Here is a 22,693-nt window from a genome sequence, read left to right as displayed (position 1 = left end):
TTAGAAAGCTGGTGGTTCCTTTTAACATAACCTTTTCAATATTCCCAGGTAAGAAGTTTTAGGTTGTAGTTATTATAGGAATTATAGGACTATTTCCCTGTATACCATTTGTATTTCATTAACCTTTGACTATTGGATGTTCTTATAGGCACTTTAGTATTGCCAGTGTAACAGTATAGCTTCCATCCCTCTCCTCGCTCCTCCCTGGGCTTGAACCAGCAACACAATGACAATTAACGCGCGCTAACTAGCTAGCCATTTCACTTCGGTTACACGAGCCTCATCTCGGGAGTTGATAGGCTTGAAGTCATAAACAGCGCAATGCTTGACGCACAAAGAAGAGCTGCTGGCAAAACGCACGAAAGTGCTGTTTGAATGAATGTTTACGTGCCTGCTTCTGCCTACCACCGCTCAGTCAGATACTTAGATACTTGTATGCTTGTATGCTCAGTCAGAATATATGCAACGCAGGACACGCTAGATAATATCTAGTAATATCATCAACCATGTGTAGTTAACTAGTGATTATGATTGATTGTTTTTTATAAGATAAGTTTAATGCTAGCTAACAACTTACCTTGGCTTACTGCATTCGAGTAACAGGCAGTCTCCTTGTGGAGTGCAACGAGAGAGAGGCAGGTCTTATTGCACTGGACTAGTTAACTGTAAGGTTGCAAGATTGGATCCCCCGAGCTGACAAGGTGAAATCTGTCGTTCTGCCCCTGAACAAGGCAGTTAATCCACCGTTCCTAGGCGTAATTGAAAATAAGAATGTGTTCTTAACTGATTTGCCTAGTTAAATAAAGGTATAAAAAAAAAACGGCAAATCGGCGCCCAAAAATACAGATTTCCGATTGTTATGAAAACGGCAAATCGGCCCTAATTAATCGGCCATTCCGATTAATTGGTCGACCTCTAGTTCACACCCTCTTAAGCCTTAGCCCCTCCATTCTCTTTAAGGATTCACATGTGAGTCCATGTGCTCAACAACCAAATATTTCAAGACCAAAGGCTTGTTTGTACCAAGGGTGTATTTGTAAATTCAATCTGGAGTGCCAGAGTGTGCTCTGGGCGTTTGTAAACTCAGAGAGTAGTCAGATTGTCAGTTCGTAAATTCAGAGCGTTTCACTCTCTGAGCATTCAGAGCTCACACCGGATGCTCTGGCCGAGAAGTAGGATCGATCTGAGTGTTCTGACCCTAACAACAGCAATCAAGCACCCAAGCTAACTGGCTAACTTGCTAGCTACTGCCAGGAAAAAATTTGAGAACCGCTCACTCTGACCATTTTACTCACCCTAGCAGAGCTGGTTAGGCTGTTTTCATGTTATCCAGAGCATTGGTGACTGTAACTGTGCTGATGGCTACAATTTAATTTAGTTTTTTTGACAATGTGTACTGACACCGGCCATATTCAACGGGTGTTGAGCGTTCATGAATTCGTCAGTTATTCTGTGCTCTGGCACACTGATGACAAGAGTGCTCTGAAATTGGAGTAGATAGCCAGAGCGAATTTACCAGCTATGTCTATCGACAGTTGTCACAGTTGCATCATGAACATTCCATTGAAATGGTTAATTTCATAGTGGAGTCTTTTGTTTAGACATGTAGCTAGCTAGAACCATATTCCCAATTCAAAACGTTATTGCCCTGCATGAATCTGCAGGTAGCTAACCAACCAGGTTCACTGTTAGATAGCTAGCTAACATTAGGATATAACTAGCAATGCAAATGAGTTACACATAATATTACTATACAGATCACACACATAACGTTAGCTAGCGAGCCAGCAACATAACATTAGCTAGCTAGCTAACAGTACGCTTTAACTTGAAATTAAAATGACTTTTTGATAAAATTAGAAACGTGTAATATCTGAAAATTTAGCTAGCTAGACTATTTTACCCGTATACATGGATGGACGCTTCTCCCTCTCTGTCATGGATGCCATGGTTGCCCTTTACACAATAGCCTTCTGTGTGTTCTCTTTTCGACTCCCTCTGCATATTGGCAATCAAATGTCAGAATTTTCTCCATCTCCTTAGCTATCATACTCTAATTCCACAGGGCATTCCACTGATTTCAGAACTCGATCCTCCAGAAAGCGGTGAGCAATATTTTTTGCAGTTCTACTATGTGATATCTTTAAAAAAAAATATGTGTTAGAAAGGATTACCTACAAATACTGACCAGCTCATGTTATAGACAGAAATGTGCTACATGGCAGACCAATCCAAACTCATCTCATGGGATGTCTAGCCCAACCAATATCTCACCCAATCATGGCGAACGGGAAGTTTTTTTTCCCCGTGGATAAACCAACTAGGCTCGTAATTTGGCAATCGTATCAGTATTTACAGATGGCATACAAGTTTGTTATTGAGGCACATGAAAGTTCACATGTTCCAAAAGGCATTCATGGCAAAAAAAAATTTTTTTGCTCTCCTGTGATGTAGTGACGCGTGACATACGCCTGGTTTCCTAAAACGAGTCACATATGAACACATCTTAAGCCATGCAAAAAATATTTTAGAATGTAGAATGACAGGAAATTTGCTTTAAAACTGAAAAATGTAAAGAATAGCAGGACATTTATATCAGGAAATGTACATTTAGGGGTATTTTATAAGGGAACTTTTTTGGGTGGGAATTTCCAAAATACTTTCAATATTATTAATTTCCATGTCGGCTCTATGTCTGGAAATGCCATTGTCTGCAGCAAAGGAACCCAATTTCAAATTCCCGAAAAAGGTGTTTAAAATAAAGAAAACTGGCAAAAATTGATATTAATATCCCTTTCAATAACCCTTTGTAACTTTAAAGAATATTTATTTCAAAACGTTGATTCCTGCGACTGGGAGACGCATGAGGCGGCACACAATTGGCCCAGCGTCGTCCGGGTTAGGGTAGGGCTCTATGTCTGGAAATGCCATTGTCTGCAGCAAAGGAACCCCATTTCAAATTCCCGAAAAAGGTGTTTAAAATAAAGAAAACTGGCAAAAATGGATATTAATATCCCTTTCAATAACCCTTTGTAACTTTAAAGAATATTTATTTCAAAACGTTGATTCCTGCGACTGGGAGACGCATGAGGCGGCACACAATTGGCCCAGCGTCGTCCGGGTTAGGGTAGGGCTCTATGTCTGGAAATGCCATTGTCTGCAGCAAAGGAACCCAATTTCAAATTCCCGAAAAAGGTGTTTAAAATAAAGAAAACTGGCAAAAATGGATATTAATATCCCTTTCAATAACCCTTTGTAACTTTAAAGAATATTTATTTCAAAACGTTGATTCCTGCGACCGGGAGACGCATGAGGCGGCACACAATTGGCCCAGCGTCGTCCGGGTTAGGGTAGGGTTCGGCCGGGATTCCCAATTGCGCTCTGGCGACTCCTGTGGTGGGCTGGGCACATGCACGCTGACACGGTCACCAGGTGTACATTGTTTCGTCCGACACATTGGTGCGGCTGGCTTCCAGTTTAAGCGAGCATTGCGTCAAGAAGCAGTGCGGCTTGGCAGGGTTGTGTTATGGAGGACACACGGCTCTCGACCTTTGCCTCTCCCGAGTCCGTACGGGAGTTGCAGCGATGGGACAAGACTGAAACTACCAATTGGATACCACGAAATTGTGGAGAAAAAGGAGTATAAAAAAAATGGATTCCTAAAGGATATGTCTAGAGATTTGGTTTACTCCATCAGATTTGTCTAAAATCTTAAATAAGGTAGGAATGAGCAGGGTTAGCTGTACCACAAGGACTCCTTGTTCATGTCCTCATTACATGTAGTGTAACAAGACCACTCATGGTCTGTAAAGTTATCTACTTTTGATTGTTTGTTTAAATCTATGTTGTCATCACCATCACAACCAGGAAGTCAACTCCATCTGCCTGATAGATTCAAATAGAATATGAATTGTGTTTCAAATATGTAACATTTATTTAGGTTTCCGAGTCTAAACTAAATTGCTATTCTGTACACCACTTAAATGAAGAAAAACGCCATTTTTGTCAACTCCGTAAAAAATCTACTCTGTCAGATTTTTGTCTAACGTCAACTCCGTCAGAGGGGTAAAAGATCTGATAGAATTGTAATAATTTTATTGGGGATTTTAAAGTGAAAAATGTTCTATATTTGAATTTAGTTTGTATTGAACTTTTATTTTTAGAGGCAGATACAGTTGAAGTCGGAAGTTTACATACACCTTAGCCAAATACATTTAAACTCAGTTTTTTACAATTCCTGACATTTAATCCTAGTAAAAATCCCATGTCTTAGGTCAGTTAGGATCACCACTTTATTTTTAGAATGTGAAATGTCAGAATAATAATAGAGAGAATGATTTATTTCAGCTTTTATGTCTTTCATCACATTCCCAGTGAGTCAGAAGTTTACATGCACTCAATTAGTATTTGGTAGCATTGCCTTTAAATTGTTTAACTTGGGTCAAATGTTTCAGGTAGCCTTCCACAAACTTCCCACAATAAGTTGGGTGAATTTTGGCCCATTCCTCCTGACAGAGCTGATGTAACTGAGTCCGGTTTGTAGGCCTCCTTGCTCGCACACGCTTTTTCAGTTCTGCCCACAATTTTTCTATGGGATTGAGATCAGGGCTTTGTGATGGCCACTCCAAAACCTTGACTTTGTTGTCCTTAAGCCATTTTGCCACAACTTTGGAAGTATGCTTGGGGTCATTGTCCATTTGGAAGAGCCATTTGCGACCAAGCTTTAACTTCCTGACTGATGTCTTGAGATGTTGCTTCAATATATCCACATAATTTTCCTACCTCTTGATGCCATCTATTTTGTGAAGTGCACCAGTTCCTCCTGCAGCAAAGCACCCACACTGCTTCATGGTAGGGATGGTGTTCTTCGTCTTGCAAGCCTCCCCCTTTTTCCTCCAAACATAACAATGGTCATTATGGCCATCAGACCAGAGGTGCACATAGGGACGATCTTTATCCCTATGTGCAGTTGCAAACCGTTGTCTGGCTTTTTATGGCGGTTTTGGAGCAGTGGCTTCTTCCTTACTGAGCGGCCTTTCAGGTTATGTCGATATACAGTGCCTTGCGAAAGTATTCGGCCCCCTTGAACTTTGCGACCTTTTGCCACATTTCAGGCTTCAAACATAAAGATATAAAACTGTATTTTTTTGTGAAGAATCAACAACAATCATGAAGTGGAACGACATTTATTGGATATTTCAAACTTTTTTAACAAATCAAAAACTGAAAAATTGGGCGTGCAAAATTATTCAGCCCCCATAAGTTAATACTTTGTAGCGCCACCTTTTGCTGTGATTACAGCTGTAAGTCGCTTGGGGTATGTCTCTATCAGTTTTGCACATCGAGAAACTGAAATTTTTTCCCATTCCTCCTTGCAAAACAGCTCGAGCTCAGTGAGGTTGGATGGAGAGCATTTGTGAACAGCAGTTTTCAGTTCTTTCCACAGATTCTCGATTGGATTCAGGTCTGGACTTTGACTTGGCCATTCTAACACCTGGATATGTTTATTTTTGAACCATTCCATTGTAGATGTTGCTTTATGTTTTGGATCATTGTCTTGTTGGAAGACAAATCTCCGTCCCAGTCTCAGGTCTTTTGCAGACTCCATCAGGTTTTCTTCCAGAATGGTCCTGTATTTGGCTCCATCCATATTCCCATCAATTTTAACCATCTTCCCTGTCCCTGCTGAAGAAAAGCAGGCCCAAACCATGATGCTGCCACCACCATGTTTGACAGTGGGGATGGTGTGTTCAGGGTGATGAGCTGTGTTGCTTTTACGCCAAACATAACATTTTGCATTGTTGCCAAAAAGTTCAATTTTGGTTTCATCTGACCAGAGCACCTTCTTCCACATGTTTGGTGTGTCTCCCAGGTGGCTTGTGGCAAACTGTAAACAACACTTTTTATGGATATCTTTAAGAAATGGCTTTCTTCTTGCCACTCTTCCATAAAGGCCAGATTTGTGCAATATACAACTGATTGTTGTCCTATGGACAGAGTCTCCCACCTCAGCTGTAGATCTCTGCAGTTCATCCAGAGTGATCATGGGCCTCTTGGCTGCATCTCTGATCAGTCTTCTCCTTGTATGAGCTGAAAGTTTAGAGGGACGGCCAGGTCTTGGTAGATTTGCAGTGGTCTGATACTCGTTCCATTTCAATATTATCGCTTGCACAGTGCTCCTTGGGATATTTAAAGCTTGGGAAATCTTTTTGTATCCAAATCCGGCTTTAAACTTCTTCACAACAGTATCACGGACCTGCCTGGAGTGTTCCTTGTTCTTCATGATGCTCTCTGCGCTTTCAACGGACCTCTGAGACTATCACAGTGCAGGTGCATTTATACGGAGACTTGATTACACACAGGTGGATTGTATTTATCATCATTAGTCATTTAGGTCAACATTGGATCATTCAGAGATCCTCACTGAACTTCTGGAGAGAGTTTACTGCACTGAAAGCAAAGGGGCTGAATAATTTTGCACGCCCAATTTTTCAGTTTTTGATTTGTTAAAAAAGTTTGAAATATCCAATAAATGTCGTTCCACTTCATGATTGTGTCCCACTTGTTGTTGATTCTTCACAAAAAAATACAGTTTTATATCTTTATGTTTGAAGCCTGAAATGTGGCAAAAGGTCGCAAAGTTCAAGGGGGCCGAATACTTTCGCAAGGCACTGTAGGACTTGTTGTACTGTGGATATAGATACTTTTGACTCCAAAATGACACAATACATTGTTTACCATTCATTTCTATTGGGCACAAAAAAATCTGTATAGTCACCAAGCTTGATGTAATCATTGCATGCTCTAAACACGGTACCAAATACTAAACTTTTGTCTACTTTAATACACAAGTTTGGACACACCTACTCATTCCATGGTTTGTCTTTATTTTACTCATAGAGACGGATGATGAATTTTATGATTGGTGAACGTTTGATCTCCGTATTTGTGGTTCCCACTGTGAAGCATGGAGGAGGTGTGATGGTGTGTGTACTTTGCTGGTGACACTGTCAGTGATTTATTTAGAATTCAAGGCACACTTAACCAGCATGGCTACCACAGCATTTTGCAGTGATACGCCATCCCATCTGATTTGGGTTTAGTGGGATTATCATTTGTTCTTCAACAGGACAATGACCCAACACACCTTCAGACTGTGTAAGGGCAACGTTACCAAGCAGGAGAGTGATGGAGTATTGCATCAGATGACCAGGCCTCCACAATCACCCGACCTCAACTCAATTGATATGGTTTGGGATGAGTTGGACCGCAGAGTTTTTAATTGTTTTATTTTACCGTTATTTAACTATGCAAATCAGTTAAGAACAAATTCTTATTTTCAATGACGGCCTAGGAACAGTGGGTTAACTGCCTTGTTCAGGGGCAGAATGACAGATTTGTACCTTGTCAGCTCGGGGATTCGATCTTGCAACCTTTCAGATACTAGTCCAACGCTCTATCCACTAGGCTACGCTGAGTGAAGAAAAAGCATCCAACAAGTGCTCAGCATATGTGGGAACTCCTTCAAGACTGTTGGAAAAGCATCCCAGGTGAAACTGGTTAAGAGAATGCCAAGAGTGTGCCATGCTGTCATCAATGCAAAGGATGGCTACTTTGAAGAATCTCAAATATAAAATATATGTTTAAATGTTAAACATATTTTTAAATGTTTTTTTACTACATTATTCCATATGTAATAGTTCATAGTTGTGATGTCTTCACTCGTATTCAACAATGTAGAAAATAGTAAAAATACAGAAAAACCCTTGAATGAGTACGTGTGTCCAAACGTTTGACTGGTACAATATATACAGCACATTTGGAAAGTATTCAGATCCCTTGACTTTTTCCACATTTTATTACATTACAGCCTTATGGATACATTTTTTTCCGCTCTTCAATCTACACACAATACCCCATTGTGACAAAGAAAACCTGTTTAAAAATATATATAATTTAATCACATTTACGTATGTATTCAGACCCTTTACTCAGTACTTTGTTGAAGCACCTTTGGCAGCAATTACAGTCTTCTTGTGTATGACGCTACACTCTTGGCACACCTGTATTTGGGGAGTTTCTCTCATTCTTCTATGCAGATCCTCTCATGCGCTGTCATGTTGGATGAGGAACATCGCTGCACAGCTATTTTCAGGTCTTTCCAGAGATGTTTGTTCGGGTTCAAGTCCGGGCTCTGGCTGGGCCACTCAAGGACATTCAGAGACTTGTCCCGAAGCCACTCCTGGGTTTTCTTAGCTGTGTGCTTAGGGTTGTTGTCCTGTTGGAAGGTGAGTCAGGTCCTGAGTGCTCTGGAGCAGGTTTTTATCAAGGATCTCTCTGTACTTTGCTCCATTCATCTTTCCCTTTCTCCCAGTCCCTGCCATTAAAATGATCCCCACAGCTGCCCTCACCATGCTTTACCCGTAGGGAGTTGGGGGGGCCCCTTGCGAGGTGTGTGTGTGTGTGTGTCTGTGTGTGTGTGTGTCGGTAGAGGAACAAAGGGAAGCTGAAGCCTTGGAGTGGAAACTTCAGACACCCGTCACGATCTCGCACGGCGGTGTCTGCTTGACCTCTCACCTCCGAGGCAGTAGTGACACCAGTCAGTCAAGAAGATCCGGTGGGAGAGAGGGCAGCCAGTTAAACATGACCTTAGTTTTCAGTATATTGTGATAGGAATCCTACCACTCCATTGCTCCCAAATTATTTTGCACAGTCGTTCATATTGCCACTCAACGCTCAGAATACGCTCAGATGTGTACTTTTCTAGTCAATGATCTACATGGGAAAGTGAATGGATTTGGATGCTATTGAACAGTCCCTGCCCTGAAGGGCCATTTTGAGTGTGTAGGCTAGCTATGCTATGCTTCATTTATACTGTAAGTATTGATCTCTCCCTTCTCCTATGAATGTCAATAGGACAAGAGATCTGCTTTGTCTTCTCCTGAACACTGTGAAAATCCTTGTCACACCCAGTCCAGCCTCGTCTCTCACTCACTCACTCACTCACTCACTCACTCACTCACTCTCCTATGGAGATTGCTGCTGTTGTGGCACTGGCACTGTAGCTCTGCCTCTGTTTGTTTAGGCTGCTTGTATACATTTTGAAATTGGGTAGGCAAAGCAGGAAGACCAAGCAATGTTTACATCTGAAAGAGAGTCCTCTTCTTTGCTCTGCACTGCGTGTTTACTGACTTTCTCTCTCACCGCTGCTGAGGAACAAGACACTGGCTGTGGGTTTGTTTTTCAAACAGTCTAAAGACATTATTTTTCATAAGAAAGCCCATGGTCATGGGTCAGGGAGAGACTGCAAATAGGCTTGCTCGGCCGCACCTTTTTGTTACCTGATGCCAGTGATTCACAATAAATACCTGGAATTGGCATGCTATTGTTCTTCCTTCTTTGGAGGCTGCTTAGTTTATAGCTAACACTGACTAAATCAGTGTCATACCACCATCTATTATCTCAATATAATATTATTCATTAGTGTCTATTGTGGGCTAAGTCCCATGGTGCCATAATGCAGTCTTGATGTGGGCCTACCCTTCCTGATCTCTATAACACCTCACTTTAATATATCTGCTCCAGTGTAAGTGCTTATTCACACTACAACTACCTTGTTGGCCCATTGAGAGGGATGTGTTGAATTTTTTAAAACGTGTAACGGAGCACGGTCTAAGAGCAGACAGAGAGAGAGAGATGAGGGTTGAGAGAGAGAGAGAGAGATGAGGGGTAGAAAGAGGACACGGAACGCTTTCTCACGGCAACGGTCTCCACAGCGACGGTGTGACCCACATATCCCTTCTCTCTCGTTGTCCTCGGAGACGGGGCAGCTGTTTTGGGGCGGGGAGAGACGAAGACTGCGGCTGTGGCGGGGCGGGTTGTAACGGAAGGAGTGTGTAGTGGAGACTGAAGTAGAGATAATGCTCTGACCGAGAGGGTAAACATCTTGCCTGCTCAATGTGATATGGCAAAAGGAGAGAGAAAGAAAGTCGGCGTGTGCATGGTGTGTGTATGCATGCCTGTGTTTGTGGTTGTGTGTAGTTGAGTGGGTTTGTGCGGTATCTGTCTATATGTATATATCTGCCATGCATGTGTGTTTTTAAATAGCCCTCATCCATTACACTTTCACTCTCAAGCCAGGAGAGGAATGCCCCAGACTGTGTGCCCAGCAGCAGGCACCATGTTCACCCCCAGTGGCTTCAGCCCCCACCTGGCCTCCACCTGCTCTGAGGCTGACCCGGTGATCGAGGATGAAGGGGGCCCTCAGGAGGCCCGGGAGCCTGGGGCTTGCCTGGCCGAAGGACCCCCCATCACCTCCGCCTCCCTGGACACCCTCATCCAGCACCTTGTGCCCACCACAGACTACTACCCAGAGGTAAACAACTATTAGAGGGCCAGTAATCTATCCTGGTTGTACTGGCCACAGCATCAGTAGTAGAAATAGGAATAGTAACAGCCATAGTAATGTTAATGATAATGTAAATACTTTATGTGTTGCCTTCCACAGAAAGCCTATGTGTTTACGTTCCTGCTGAGTGCTCGTCTGTTCATCTCTCCTCCTGAGCTACTGGCCAGACTCTGTGAGACCTGCATTAAACAACAGCAGCTGGACCAGAGTCCACTGGACATGGTCAGTACACACACACCTACTGACCACTTATACACAGAGTCCTCTCAACACGTTCAGTACTGCTTACACACACATGCACAGTCTCTCAACACACACAGCCACTGCTGATCACTTCTACACGCCTACTGAAAGCTGTCCTTCCCAGTGTCTCTGACTGTGTCTTCTTCTCCTGCGTCTCTCCCCCCCAGGCTAAAGTGAGGAAGTTTGGTCCCAAGATCCTGCAGCTGCTAACAGAGTGGACAGAGACGTTCCCCACAGACTTCAGAGAGGAGAAGATGGTGGGCCTGTTCAAAGACATTATCCACAGGATAGCACCCTGTGATGAGGTGAGGAGGAGAGAGGGAGGGAGGGAGGCTACCCTCCATAGTCTCAAAGACGAGACTGAGAGCAGGGTGAAGGGGTGTGGTGCTCTGAATGTACAAAACAGTGCAATGTTATACAATCCTGTTCCACTGCATTACAGGTGAGAGAGTGGGATAGGGTGAGAGTGAAGTGAAAGAGAGGAGGGACAGAGAGAAAGAGAGAGGAGAAGAGAGAACAGGGGGAGGGGTTTTGGCATTGGCTCTGCAGCCTCAGGGAAAGAGAGAGAAGAGATGGATGATGATGATGGAGGTAGAGAAAGGGATGGAGGATGGAGAGCAGGAAGGGGGGGGTGTGAAGGGAGGTTGGATGCGAGGGAGGAACAGGGATGTAGAGAGAGAGAGCGTGAGGAGGCTAATGGTGATGAATGTGCAGTTATTTGTGGCTGCAGCGCAGAGCTGGGCCCAGGCAGTGTTCTCACTCTGGGTCATTTATGGCACACTGTGGGTGATTTACTGAGACCCGACCTGTTGGCCCCAACCAACAGCCTGCAGCCACACAGCTCAGTGGGGGCTGGACACACATACACACACTGGGGGGAACACACACATGTCCATGCACACAGAAGAAACAATGGTGTGAAAGAGGTCTGGGAAGATGATGATGATGATGATGATGATGATTTTTGTTATCTCCTGATGATGATACTAATGTTGAACATCCTTAATATGTTTATGATCATTATTAGTTGTCTAATCATTATAATGTCCTCCCCAGGTGTACTGGAAGACACTGAGTCAGGTCCTGCAGACCCTGAACCAGAAGCTTGCAGCCATCGCCCAGGGAGAGGAGTGCATCGTCAAAGTGAATGCCTCCTCGGTATCCTCAATCTCTGACAAGCTGGTGGCCTTCAAGACCAAGTCTCCACCCATCCAGAAGGAAATGCTGTCTATCTGCAACGACCCTTACACACTTGCACAGCAACTCACCTATATAGAACTGGTAAGGAGAGGTGGTAATAGAGGTCATGGAGGGAGAGAGAGAGCGAGAGAGAAAGAGATGAAGGGAAGTGGAAGGGGAAAAGAAGGAGAGAGAGAAGCAGAGATGAAAGAGAATGAGAGAAGGGTGTGATGTAAGAGAGAGAGATGATAAGAAGGGTAGAGAGAGATGACACTAAGAGAGAGAGAGAGAGAGAGAGAGCAGAGGGGAGAAAAGAACAGACACAGCAATAAAGCCTAGATTAAGATAGCTGTAGAATCAAAAGAGAGAAAGAGGGAGAGGAGAAAGAGAGAGAGAGAGAGAGCACTGAAATCTTCCAAACAGCCCAGAGGACAGCTAGTTCTCCCATTGGCTTGATTACCAGCTAACTATTCCAGTATTAGTTTTAAATGCTCCCCTGTTAGCTCTAGCCTACAACTGACTAATAGGCATAGGAAAAGGTGCTCTAAAGACACAACAGACAGGGCTGAGCAACAAATGATCGGAGGAGGACGACCCACTCTCACTGATTGAGTGACGTGTGTTCATGTGTATTGGGGTGTTTTTATGCGTTTATGTGATTCTGTGTCTGTGTGGGGGGAAGGGGGGCGGGGGTTGTGTGTCTGTTTGTCCGTCCATCCCATGTGGGTCGGTGTGTGTGTGTGTGTGGGGGCGGGGTGTGTGTGATTGTAAGGGCCGTCTTCCGCAGGCCTGAGTAAGCATGTGCTCTCATCTGATAAGTATGACATCATCTCAGAAGTCAGTGGATTGCCCGAGGCATTTCACAAAGGGAATAAAACCGCAGTGGATATATGCGACCTGACAGCGTTACAATCCACAGCACACACACACACACAAACACACACGCGCACACACACACACACACACACACACATCCTGTCTAATGTGCAATCTCTCAGACGTACTGTAAAACTGACAAACTGTAAAGTGCTTATCACAGTACCGAAATGCCTGCATTCTGGCATTCACTGAGTCCTGGCTGACAGAGCAGGATCGAGACGCTGATTTAGAAATCGACGACTTTGGGGTTCCTGTGCTCCAGGACCGTGATGCCTAAACAATGTGCGAAGCACAAGGTGGAAAGGTCTGCCACTACATTAATAAACGATGGGCGAAGCACAAGGTGGAAAGGTCTGCCGCTACAATTAATAAACGATGGGCGAAGCACAAGGTGGAAAGGTCTGCCGCTACAATTAATAAACGATGGGTGAAGCACAAGGTGGAAAGGTCTGCCGCTACAATTAATAAACGATGGGCGAAGCACAAGGTGGAAAGGTCTGCCGCTACAATTAATAAACGATGGGCGAAGCACAAGGTGGAAAGGTCTGCCGCTACAATTAATAAACGATGGGCGAAGCACAAGGTGGAAAGGTCTGCCACTACAATTAATAAACGATGGGCGAAGCACAAGGTGGAAAGGTCTGCCGCTACAATTAATAAGCGATGGGCGAAGCACAAGGTGGAAAGGTCTGCCGCTACAATTAATAAACGATGGCTCAACACGGTGGAAAGGTCTGCCGCTACATTAATAAACGATGGCTCAACAAGGTGGAAAGGTCTCCGCTACATTAATAAGCGATGGCTCAACACGGTGGAAAGGTCTCCGCTACATTAATAAGCGATGGCTCAACAAGGTGGAAAGGTCTCCGCTACATTAATAAGCGATGGCTCAACACGGTGGAAAGGTCTCCGCTACATTAATAAATGATGGCTCAACACGGTGGAAAGGTCTGCCGCTACATTAATAAATGATGGCTCAACACGGTGGAAAGGTCTCCGCTACATTAATAAGCGATGGCTCAACACGGTGGAAAGGTCTGCTGCTACATTAATAAACGATGGCTCAACACGGTGGAAAGGTCTGCTACTACATTAATAAGCGATGGCTCAACACGGTGGAAAGGTCTGCTGCTACATTAATAAGCGATGGCTCAACACGGTGGAAAGGTCTGCCGCTACATTAATAAATGATGGCTCAACACGGTGGAAAGGTCTCCGCTACATTAATAAGCGATGGCTCAACACGGTGGAAAGGTCTGCTGCTACATTAATAAACGATGGCTCAACACGGTGGAAAGGTCTGCTGCTACATTAATAAGCGATGGCTCAACACGGTGGAAAGGTCTGCTGCTACATTAATAAGCGATGGCTCAACACGGTGGAAAGGTCTGCTGCTACATTAATAAACAATGGCTCAACACGGTGGAAAGGTCTGCTGCTACATTAATAAGCGATGGCTCAACACGGTGGAAAGGTCTGCCGCTACATTAATAAACGATGGCTCAACACGGTGGAAAGGTCTGCCGCTACATTAATAAACGATGGCTCAACACGGTGGAAAGGTCTCCGCAACATTAATAAACGATTGCTCAACACGGTGGAAAGGTCTCCGCTACATTAATAAATGATGGCTCAACACGGTGGAAAGGTCTGCCGCTACATTAATAAATGATGGCTCAACACGGTGGAAAGGTCTGCTGCTACATTAATAAGCGATGGCTCAACACGGTGGAAAGGTCTGCTGCTACATTAATAAGCGATGGCTCAACACGGTGGAAAGGTCTGCTGCTACATTAATAAGCGATGGCTCAACACGGTGGAAAGGTCTGCTGCTACATTAATAAGCGATGGCTCAACACGGTGGAAAGGTCTGCTGCTACATTAATAAACGATGGCTCAACACGGTGGAAAGGTCTGCTGCTACATTAATAAGCGATGGCTCAACACGGTGGAAAGGTCTGCTGCTACATTAATAAGCGATGGCTCAACACGGTGGAAAGGTCTGCCGCTACATTAATAAACGATGGCTCAACACGGTGGAAAGGTCTGCCGCTACATTAATAAACGATGGCTCAACACGGTGGAAAGGTCTGCCGCTACATTAATAAACGATGGCTCAACACGGTGGAAATGTCTGCTGCTGCATTAATAAACGATGGCTCAACACGGTGGAAAGGTCTGCTGCTACATTAATAAACGATGGCTCAACACGGTGGTCATACGTGTGACCCAGATTTTACTTTGATCGGTCTCACTTCGGACCGTTTTCTTACCATGGGAGTTCCCACAGATAGTTGTCACGCCGGTCTCCATCCATTCTAGAGCTAACGGGGACAAGTATCTCAATCGCTACCAATACGTTGCCTGCCTTAGAAGACATGGCAACGCGTTGGATTTGTGTTATGGGACAGTAAAGGGGGCATATAAATCCATTGCCAAAGCGCCACCGGGCTCGTCTGACCATAGCACTGTTTAACTCGTTCCCACCTTAAAAACCGGTCCTGAAGAGAGGCAAAGTTGAACGAAGAAATGTTCAGGTGTGGACGGCTACTGAGCGTCTTCAGGACTGCTTTGATAGTACATGTTTCCTAGCTCCTGCACTGACCTGTGAAAATGAGGAAATACCCCTGAAATCAGGCTAAATATTTACTAATAACAAACCTTTGGTAACCGAACGTGTTAGCAGAGAGGCTTTTGTACAGTTTAGCATAGTCAGCTGGTTGATGGACTTTTTAAACCAATAGAACTCAAAGGATGAGAGTCAACAGTTCCCGATCCTCCACTGGTTCACCACAAGGGTGCGTCCTTTCCCCTCTGTTTGTACTGTACACTAATGATTGTCAGAGTAATCACGACTCTGGACACATCATTAGGTTTGCAGACAACTTGGTTATGGTGAGTCTTTTACAGGATGGGGAGGTGAGCCACGGCCCAGTGGTGGAGGAGTTCTTGCTTATAATAACTTCATGTCACAATAACCAAGGGTATGGTTAAATGAGATCCAGAAGCTCTCACTGCCACCAAATGCAGACTCTTATAGATGGTGAGCTAGTGGAGACCGATGGTCAATACAAATATATCTTGGCGCTTTCCTTGACAGCAAACTTGAGTTTTGAGCCCAATATGTATGCTATCTTCCCGGGGGAACTATTTTACAGATCGTTCATTGCATCCATTTTTACATTCAATATGATCTGCTGTTTCGGTAATCTAAACTTAAAGAGTAAGAACAGGCTGGGTAACATTGTGAAACAAAGTAGTAGGATCGTTGGTATGAACTTAACCCACCTTTTTTCACCTGTGTCAGACATAAGTCGTATGTAAGGCGCAATCCATTCTGAGGGACTCCCAGCATCCCTTGTTTGTTGCATTTATGTTGCTTCTCAGGGCACCGATGCAGGCTCCCTAAGTTTAGGTCTAAACTCTCCTTCCTGCCAGCTGCTATCAGCTTTCTCAATAAGCTGTAGTAGTACTGGTAGTTGTGTATTGCTGTATATTGTTTTTGTGTATATTTATTGTCATGTGTTCAATGTGTTTTTAACCACGTGCTGCGAAATGAATAACCCCCCCGGGGATAATAAAGACGACTCTACACGCACATGTGCACAGCTATCTGTGCTGTGAACTACCACGCCATGCTTGGATTCTTTATTAATGTTTCCCTGTGTCTATGCCCCTATGGCTGCATTTACACAGGAAGCCCAATTTGGATCTTTTTGCCACTAACTGGTCTTTTGACCAATCAGATCAGATATTTTGTCAAAAATTAGGAAACATTTCAAAAATGGGCTGCCTGTGAAAATGCAGCCAAAGTAAACGGGTGAGCTAATGTAGCTGCATACCAGGGGTCATCTGTTAATTCAAGGACATGTGATATCTTGTCGATGATTCATGACTTCCTGTATTGATTGGCTACCATTACTGATATTAATTTAATATCCATGGCCATGTCGCTATGCTCTGCTCTGTGTGTTTCAGGAACACCTGAGTCACATCGGCCCTGAAGAGTTTGTACAAGCCTTTGTTCAGAAAGACAAACTGGATAGCACTCAGGTATAGTATACGGCACTTTGTCAGTGGAAATAACATTACAATATACTGCTGTGTGAATCATTTTTTTGCCTTTTGAAAAGAGTGTGTGAGAGAGAGAGAGAGAGAGAGAGAGAGTGTTTCAGCATCACTAATTAGAAGGCAGTTCTATAGGGCCACTCAGGGGCCAGCAGGTCACTAAGGCCCCGCTCTGCCTGGGGCTCACTTTAATGATGATGACTGGACACAACACACAGTCACATACACACAGTTGCACGCACGCACACACACACACTAAGTTATTTTTATCTCTCCATCTCTCTTGCACACGCTCCTTTGCAACTTCTCTCTCTTTATTTGCCTGTCTTTTGATGCTTTCTTGCTCTCTGTGTGCTTCTCTCTTTTTCTCTCCCTCTCTCTCTCGCTGCAGTAATTGCCCTATTTCCATTGTCTCTGCCAGCTGCTGATGACATTAACACAGGGAGGGGGTGGGTCGGTGGGTCTGTCTGTCTGTCTGTCTGTAGTTAGATAGATGCCTCCATAACATCAGACAAAACCCCTATAGCACCTATAGCTTCAACCCAGTCAGCCCACTGGGCAAACACACTGGTTGAATCAACTTTTCCACGCCATTTCAATGAAATGACATTGGACCAACATGGAATAGATGTTGAATTGAGATCTGTGTCCAGCTATAACTTATATTATCATGGTGAAATCATTTACACTTTCAATCCACATAAAATGACAACAATGTACTCCTTTAATGATCATTGAGGGTCTGATTCAGACTCAATAGTGGAATTGAAAAAGGAAGAAACCCATTGAGACACAGCGTAAACCGAGCCCGTGCACTTGGGCAGATACTGTGTGTGACTGTGTGAGAGCAGTCTAGCATGACGCTCATCTCAATATCTGCGGCGCTGCTCATGGCAACACCATTTCGCAGAGTCTACCTTTAAACATACAATGAAAACAGCAACAAACAACAACAAAAAACACATCATTGAGAGATGATCAGCCCACAGAAAACATTTACACCTCTCGTCAACAGTTGTGCGACACAGTTTTAAACTCACTAAGGGGCACTAGTACATCTAGGTGAAGCATTTTTTTACAGACTGTTCCATGTCTCCGGTGCACATTGGGAAAAGGCAGTCTTGCCTAACTCGGTAAGGACCCTGGGGACTTTAAGTAGCTACCACCTAGTAGACGAAGTCTGGTAACTGCTAGTGGTGAAGGAGAGCAGGCTACCAAGGTAGAGAGGGGGCCTTGTAGATAAACACATACAAATGTAGCTGCGCACGTAAAGCGAGGTCCAGCCCACCATTTGATACAAGATGCAATGGTGGGTTTGCAACTTGGCATTTGAAACAAAACGCAAAGATGCTCAGTTCAGTCTCTTTAACACAGAAGAGGCTGCATGCATATACAATAAGTCACCATAATCAAGCTTGAACAAGCTTCCTTCTAGCCACAAAACTGTTCCGAAAATAAAAAAAACTATTCCAGTTTAAGCTTCCTCACAAGATTATCTACATGAACTTTGTAAGACAGCTTATCGTCCAACCAAAGACCAAGGTATTTGTATGATGACACCTTTTCAATGGGTGTGCCCCAGACATCAAAATGCTAACCTTCTCTGGCTGAGAGGGAGCTCTGGTAAAGGTCATGAAGTGGACTTAACATGGACTTAGTGTGAGTCAATAAAACACGGACTTAAGTCCATGTTAAGTCTACTTATCTCAAGTCTGGATAGGTGGCCTAGTAAGGTGGCCCTCTGTGGTCCTGATTGTGTGCTTGTGTCTCTTGCAGCCGTGTTTCAGTGAGCAGAAGAAGAAGACCACTAACTTGGAGGCTTATGTCAGGTGGTTCAACAGGCTGTGCTACCTGGTGGCCACTGAGATCTGCATGGTAAATGATTTCACATGTTATTCTCATCTTTGTTGTGCAATGTGGCATTACTACCCTCAGATCATCCCCATTGTGAGTAGCATTACTACCCTCAGATCATCCCCATTGTGAGTAGCATTACTACCCTCAGATCCCCATTGTGAGTAGCATTACTACCCTCAGATCCCCATTGTGAGTAGCATTACTACCCTCAGATCCCCATTGTGAGTAACAGTACTACTCTCAGATCCCCATTGTGAGTAACATTACTACCCTCAGATCCCCATTGTGAGTAACAGTACTACCCTCAGATCCCCATTGTGAGTAACATTACCACTCTCAGATCCCAATTGTGAGTAACAGTACTATCCTCAGATCCCCATTGTGAGTAACATTACCACTCTCAGATCCCAATTGTGAGTAACATTACTACCCTCAGATCCCCATTCAAATCAAATGTATTTATGAAGCCCTTCTTACATCAGCTGATATCTCAAAGTGCTGTACAGACACCCAGCCTAAAACCCCAAACAGCAAGCAATGCAGGTGTAGAAGCACGGTGGCTAGGAAAAACTCCCTAGCAAGGCCAAAACCTAGGAAGAAACCTAGAGAGGAACCAGGCTATGTGGGGTGGCCAGTCCTCTTCTGGCTGTGCCGGGTGGAGATTATAACAGAACATGGCCAAGATGTTCAAATGTTCATAAATGACCAGCAGGGTCAAATAATAATAATAATAATCACAGTAGTTGTCAAGGGTGCAACAAGTCAGCACCTCAGGAATAAATGTCAAGTTGGCTTTTCATAACCGATCATTGAGAGTATCTCTACCACTCCTGCTGTCTCTAGAGAGTTGAAAACAGCAGGTCTGGGACAGGTAGCACATCCGGTGAACAGGTCAGGGTTCCATAGCCGCAGGCAGAACAGTTGAAACTGGAGAAGGAGATTGTGAGTAGCATTACTACCCTCAGATCCCCATTGTGAGTAACATTACTACCCTCAGATCCCCATTGTGAGTAGCATTACCACTCTCAGATCCCCATTGTGAGTAACATTACTACCCTCAGATCCCCATTGTGAGTAACATTACTACCCTCAGATCCCCATTGTGAGTAACATTACTACCCTCAGATCCCCATTGTGAGTAACATTACTACCCTCAGATCCCCATTGTGAGTAGCATTACCACTCTCAGATCCCCATTGTGAGTAGCATTACTACCCTCCGATCCACATTTTGACTGAGGCAGTATACTTTCTTCCCAGAACTGGGCCAAGTATATTTAGTTTTGCATCTAATTTACATCCAGTATATCTCACTACCAGCTTGTTTATGTATCCTCTCAGCCTGCTAAGAAGAAGCAGAGGGCCCAGGTGATTGAGTTCTTCATCGATGTGGCCAGAGAGTGCTTCAACATCGGCAACTTCAACTCCCTCATGGCCATCATCTGTGAGTGTCTCGGCTGTATCCCACACGATACAAGATCATACACTGATATTTGGCAATATACTGACATTTGACATGTGTCTGCTACTCTAGCTGGTATGAATATGAGTCCTGTGTCTCGGCTGAAGAAGACCTGGGGGAAAGCCAAGACTGCCAAGTTCTTCATTCTGGAGGTACAACTCACTAATATAGAACAGTATGTCCTTGGTAGAATATGGAGAAAACACTTTACCTGCTTATTAAATTAGAATTGAATGCGGGCTGAACTTCCTGATTTGGCCTCGTTTTTAGGCTTGGTCATTAAGAAATGCAGCAGCTATGACTGAAGCTAAACGAGAGTTGTCTTGGGGTTGGGTGGTTTAATATGCTTGTCTCTTGTGTGTTTGTTTGCACGTGGTAAGCGTTTGTACACTCACTCTAACAAAACAGTACACAATTAAGGTCACTCACCCCTCTAAATAACTTGAAATAGTCTAACCAGGTCTTGTCTTGAAGTTGCCTAGGCTAGTTAGTACCAGCCAGCCTCTTTCGCCAATTAGCTTCAGCCAGCTGGTGTGCGACCAGGGCAAAGGGAGTTTGACATTGGAAAGTCTATCCCTGGGGCTAGTTATGGACTATCAATAAATTACACAATTTAAATGGGACAATATTTTCATGTTTCTCATGTTTTAGTTGTCATATTAAATGTTTTCAATATTTGTATATGAATTTTTACAATTCATAGTTGGTTTGAGGTTTTTAAGTCATTGAAATGTGGACCTATTGACCTTTTAACATATTGTCCCATGTGCATTGTGTAATTTAATGATAGTCCCTAACTAACCCCATAGGGATATCGAATGTCATACCAAATTGACCATGGGCATTACGTTCAGGTCACACACTGTGTTACAAATGGATGATTACTTGGATGCTGCCAGTCGTAAGCATGTGGGCATGTGGCCATGCCAAGGAAAACTGTTACGGTACCCTTCATTCCGTGACATACCTTTTTTTTTAAATAATCTTACAAATCTCTGTTTTGGACGAGACTGTCTTTACAACCAAAATCATCCGATTTACACTGTGTAGTCAATTTGGACACTAGAATAAACGTTTCTGACTCATATAGATGCCACATAGGCCGTTTTAAAATGAGAAGTTTATTTTTAAGGGCAGTCAGTCTTTAAAAACATGGTTTTAGTGCCACAATAAGGTGGGGCCAATGCTTATCATGGACATCTTTGTAATGCTATGTTGTTCTCCCATACAGCATCAGATGGACCCTACTGGAAACTTCTACAACTACAGAACAGCACTGAGGGGAGCTGCCCACAGGTCCCAGACTGCTAATAGCAACAGGGAGAAGGTAGCCTACAGTTCAACCCAGTATTCTCTATTTCATCTAACTCTGACCTAAACTATTGGACTCACCTGACCCAGTTTCTTGTATCAAAACCCAGTGCACTAAACTTTAAATGAATATTTTTCTATATATCTCTCTTTCTATCTCTCTTTTTTTTAGATTGTGATTCCCTTCTTCAGCCTACTGATCAAAGATATCTACTTCCTGAATGAGGGATGTGCCAACCGCTTGCCCAATGGCCATGTTCATTTTGCGGTAAGGCTACAAATATTATACTGATACTTAAAAATGTAGGATTTTCTTTTATTCTCTCTCGCTCTCTCTAATGGGGCGTGTCCTTTGTTAATTTTGTTTTCAGAAATTTGTGGAGTTGGCTCGTCAGGTGGGCGAGTTTATGACGTGGAAACAGATGGAGTGTCCATTTGAGACAGACAGGAGCATCCTACACTACCTCCACACTGCTCCCATCTTCAGTGAGGATGGTAAAGACACACAGTCGCACCTAACAAAAAAAACATGTTTTTGCAGCACGAGCAATCATTGCTTCAACATTTCTCTATTGAAAATGAGATACTTTTTCTAATCTGGGGAATTTTGATTGGCAGCACCACCTAGTGGGATTTTTTTTGTAATCCTCCACTCAGAGCACAGATATTGGTAATGTGATCAGTCTGCCGTTCAAATTTTTTGGGGAAAACATGGTGGCTGTTTTGAGATGTAGTGAGAGAAAATCATCTCATCTCCCGTTATGAAATTAAATGTTGGCCATGCACGTCTAAAACGTCTAAAATGTTTCTTCACTATAATATTTGATCATGATACATTAATACATACATACAGTGTTCAGTTTCATGTTTATCTGACAAGAATATCCACGCTGGGGTGCATGCTAATCGATTAGCATGCTAATCATAGCCCATGTATATTCAATGTGACAAACTGTCTAAATTAGCTAGCCACATACATTGTTACCTAGCTATACCCATTTACATTTTGTTTTTCATTTGAGTTTTTTGTATGTTTAACTAGCTGGCTAGCTAGTTTAACCGGTGCTGTACTGCACCGCTGTAACTCTGCGTTGTGTGTGGTTGATTGAGACTATAGACGTGGACTTTGGAGATCAGTTTTAAGTTTTAATTAAGCAGAACTCACTCTCTGCATCCTGCATCTGCATCGAAAAGGAAATAAAACATTTGTAGAGCACATATGTTCTGAGAATCGTTGCCTCTTTCTACAACAGATGCACAATAGGAGGGACTGGGATCATTCGAGGA

The 22,693-nt window shown here is 43.6% G+C and overlaps 1 protein-coding gene across 1 annotated transcript in view; it reads left to right on the top strand.

The window, feature by feature from the left end:
* The window catches only part of LOC139366155 (ras-GEF domain-containing family member 1C-like), a 52,666-nt gene that overhangs the window by 21,632 nt on the left and 8,341 nt on the right, over window positions 1–22,693 (top strand). The window contains exons 2-12 of the mRNA XM_071103317.1: window positions 10,137–10,375; window positions 10,508–10,630; window positions 10,819–10,956; window positions 11,708–11,932; window positions 16,688–16,762; window positions 18,554–18,652; window positions 19,975–20,077; window positions 20,168–20,247; window positions 21,327–21,422; window positions 21,579–21,674; window positions 21,778–21,901. Coding sequence (XP_070959418.1) covers window positions 10,148–10,375; window positions 10,508–10,630; window positions 10,819–10,956; window positions 11,708–11,932; window positions 16,688–16,762; window positions 18,554–18,652; window positions 19,975–20,077; window positions 20,168–20,247; window positions 21,327–21,422; window positions 21,579–21,674; window positions 21,778–21,901 — 1,387 coding nt within the window. The 5' untranslated portion in view covers window positions 10,137–10,147. The remainder of the gene's footprint in view (window positions 1–10,136; window positions 10,376–10,507; window positions 10,631–10,818; window positions 10,957–11,707; window positions 11,933–16,687; window positions 16,763–18,553; window positions 18,653–19,974; window positions 20,078–20,167; window positions 20,248–21,326; window positions 21,423–21,578; window positions 21,675–21,777; window positions 21,902–22,693) is intronic.

This window comes from Oncorhynchus clarkii, chromosome 14, assembly GCF_045791955.1.
Source record: "Oncorhynchus clarkii lewisi isolate Uvic-CL-2024 chromosome 14, UVic_Ocla_1.0, whole genome shotgun sequence".
Classification (NCBI taxonomy): Eukaryota; Metazoa; Chordata; class Actinopteri; order Salmoniformes; family Salmonidae; genus Oncorhynchus; species Oncorhynchus clarkii.
Note: the sequence above shows the minus strand (reverse complement) of the source record. Positions and strands in the feature narration are given on the sequence as shown.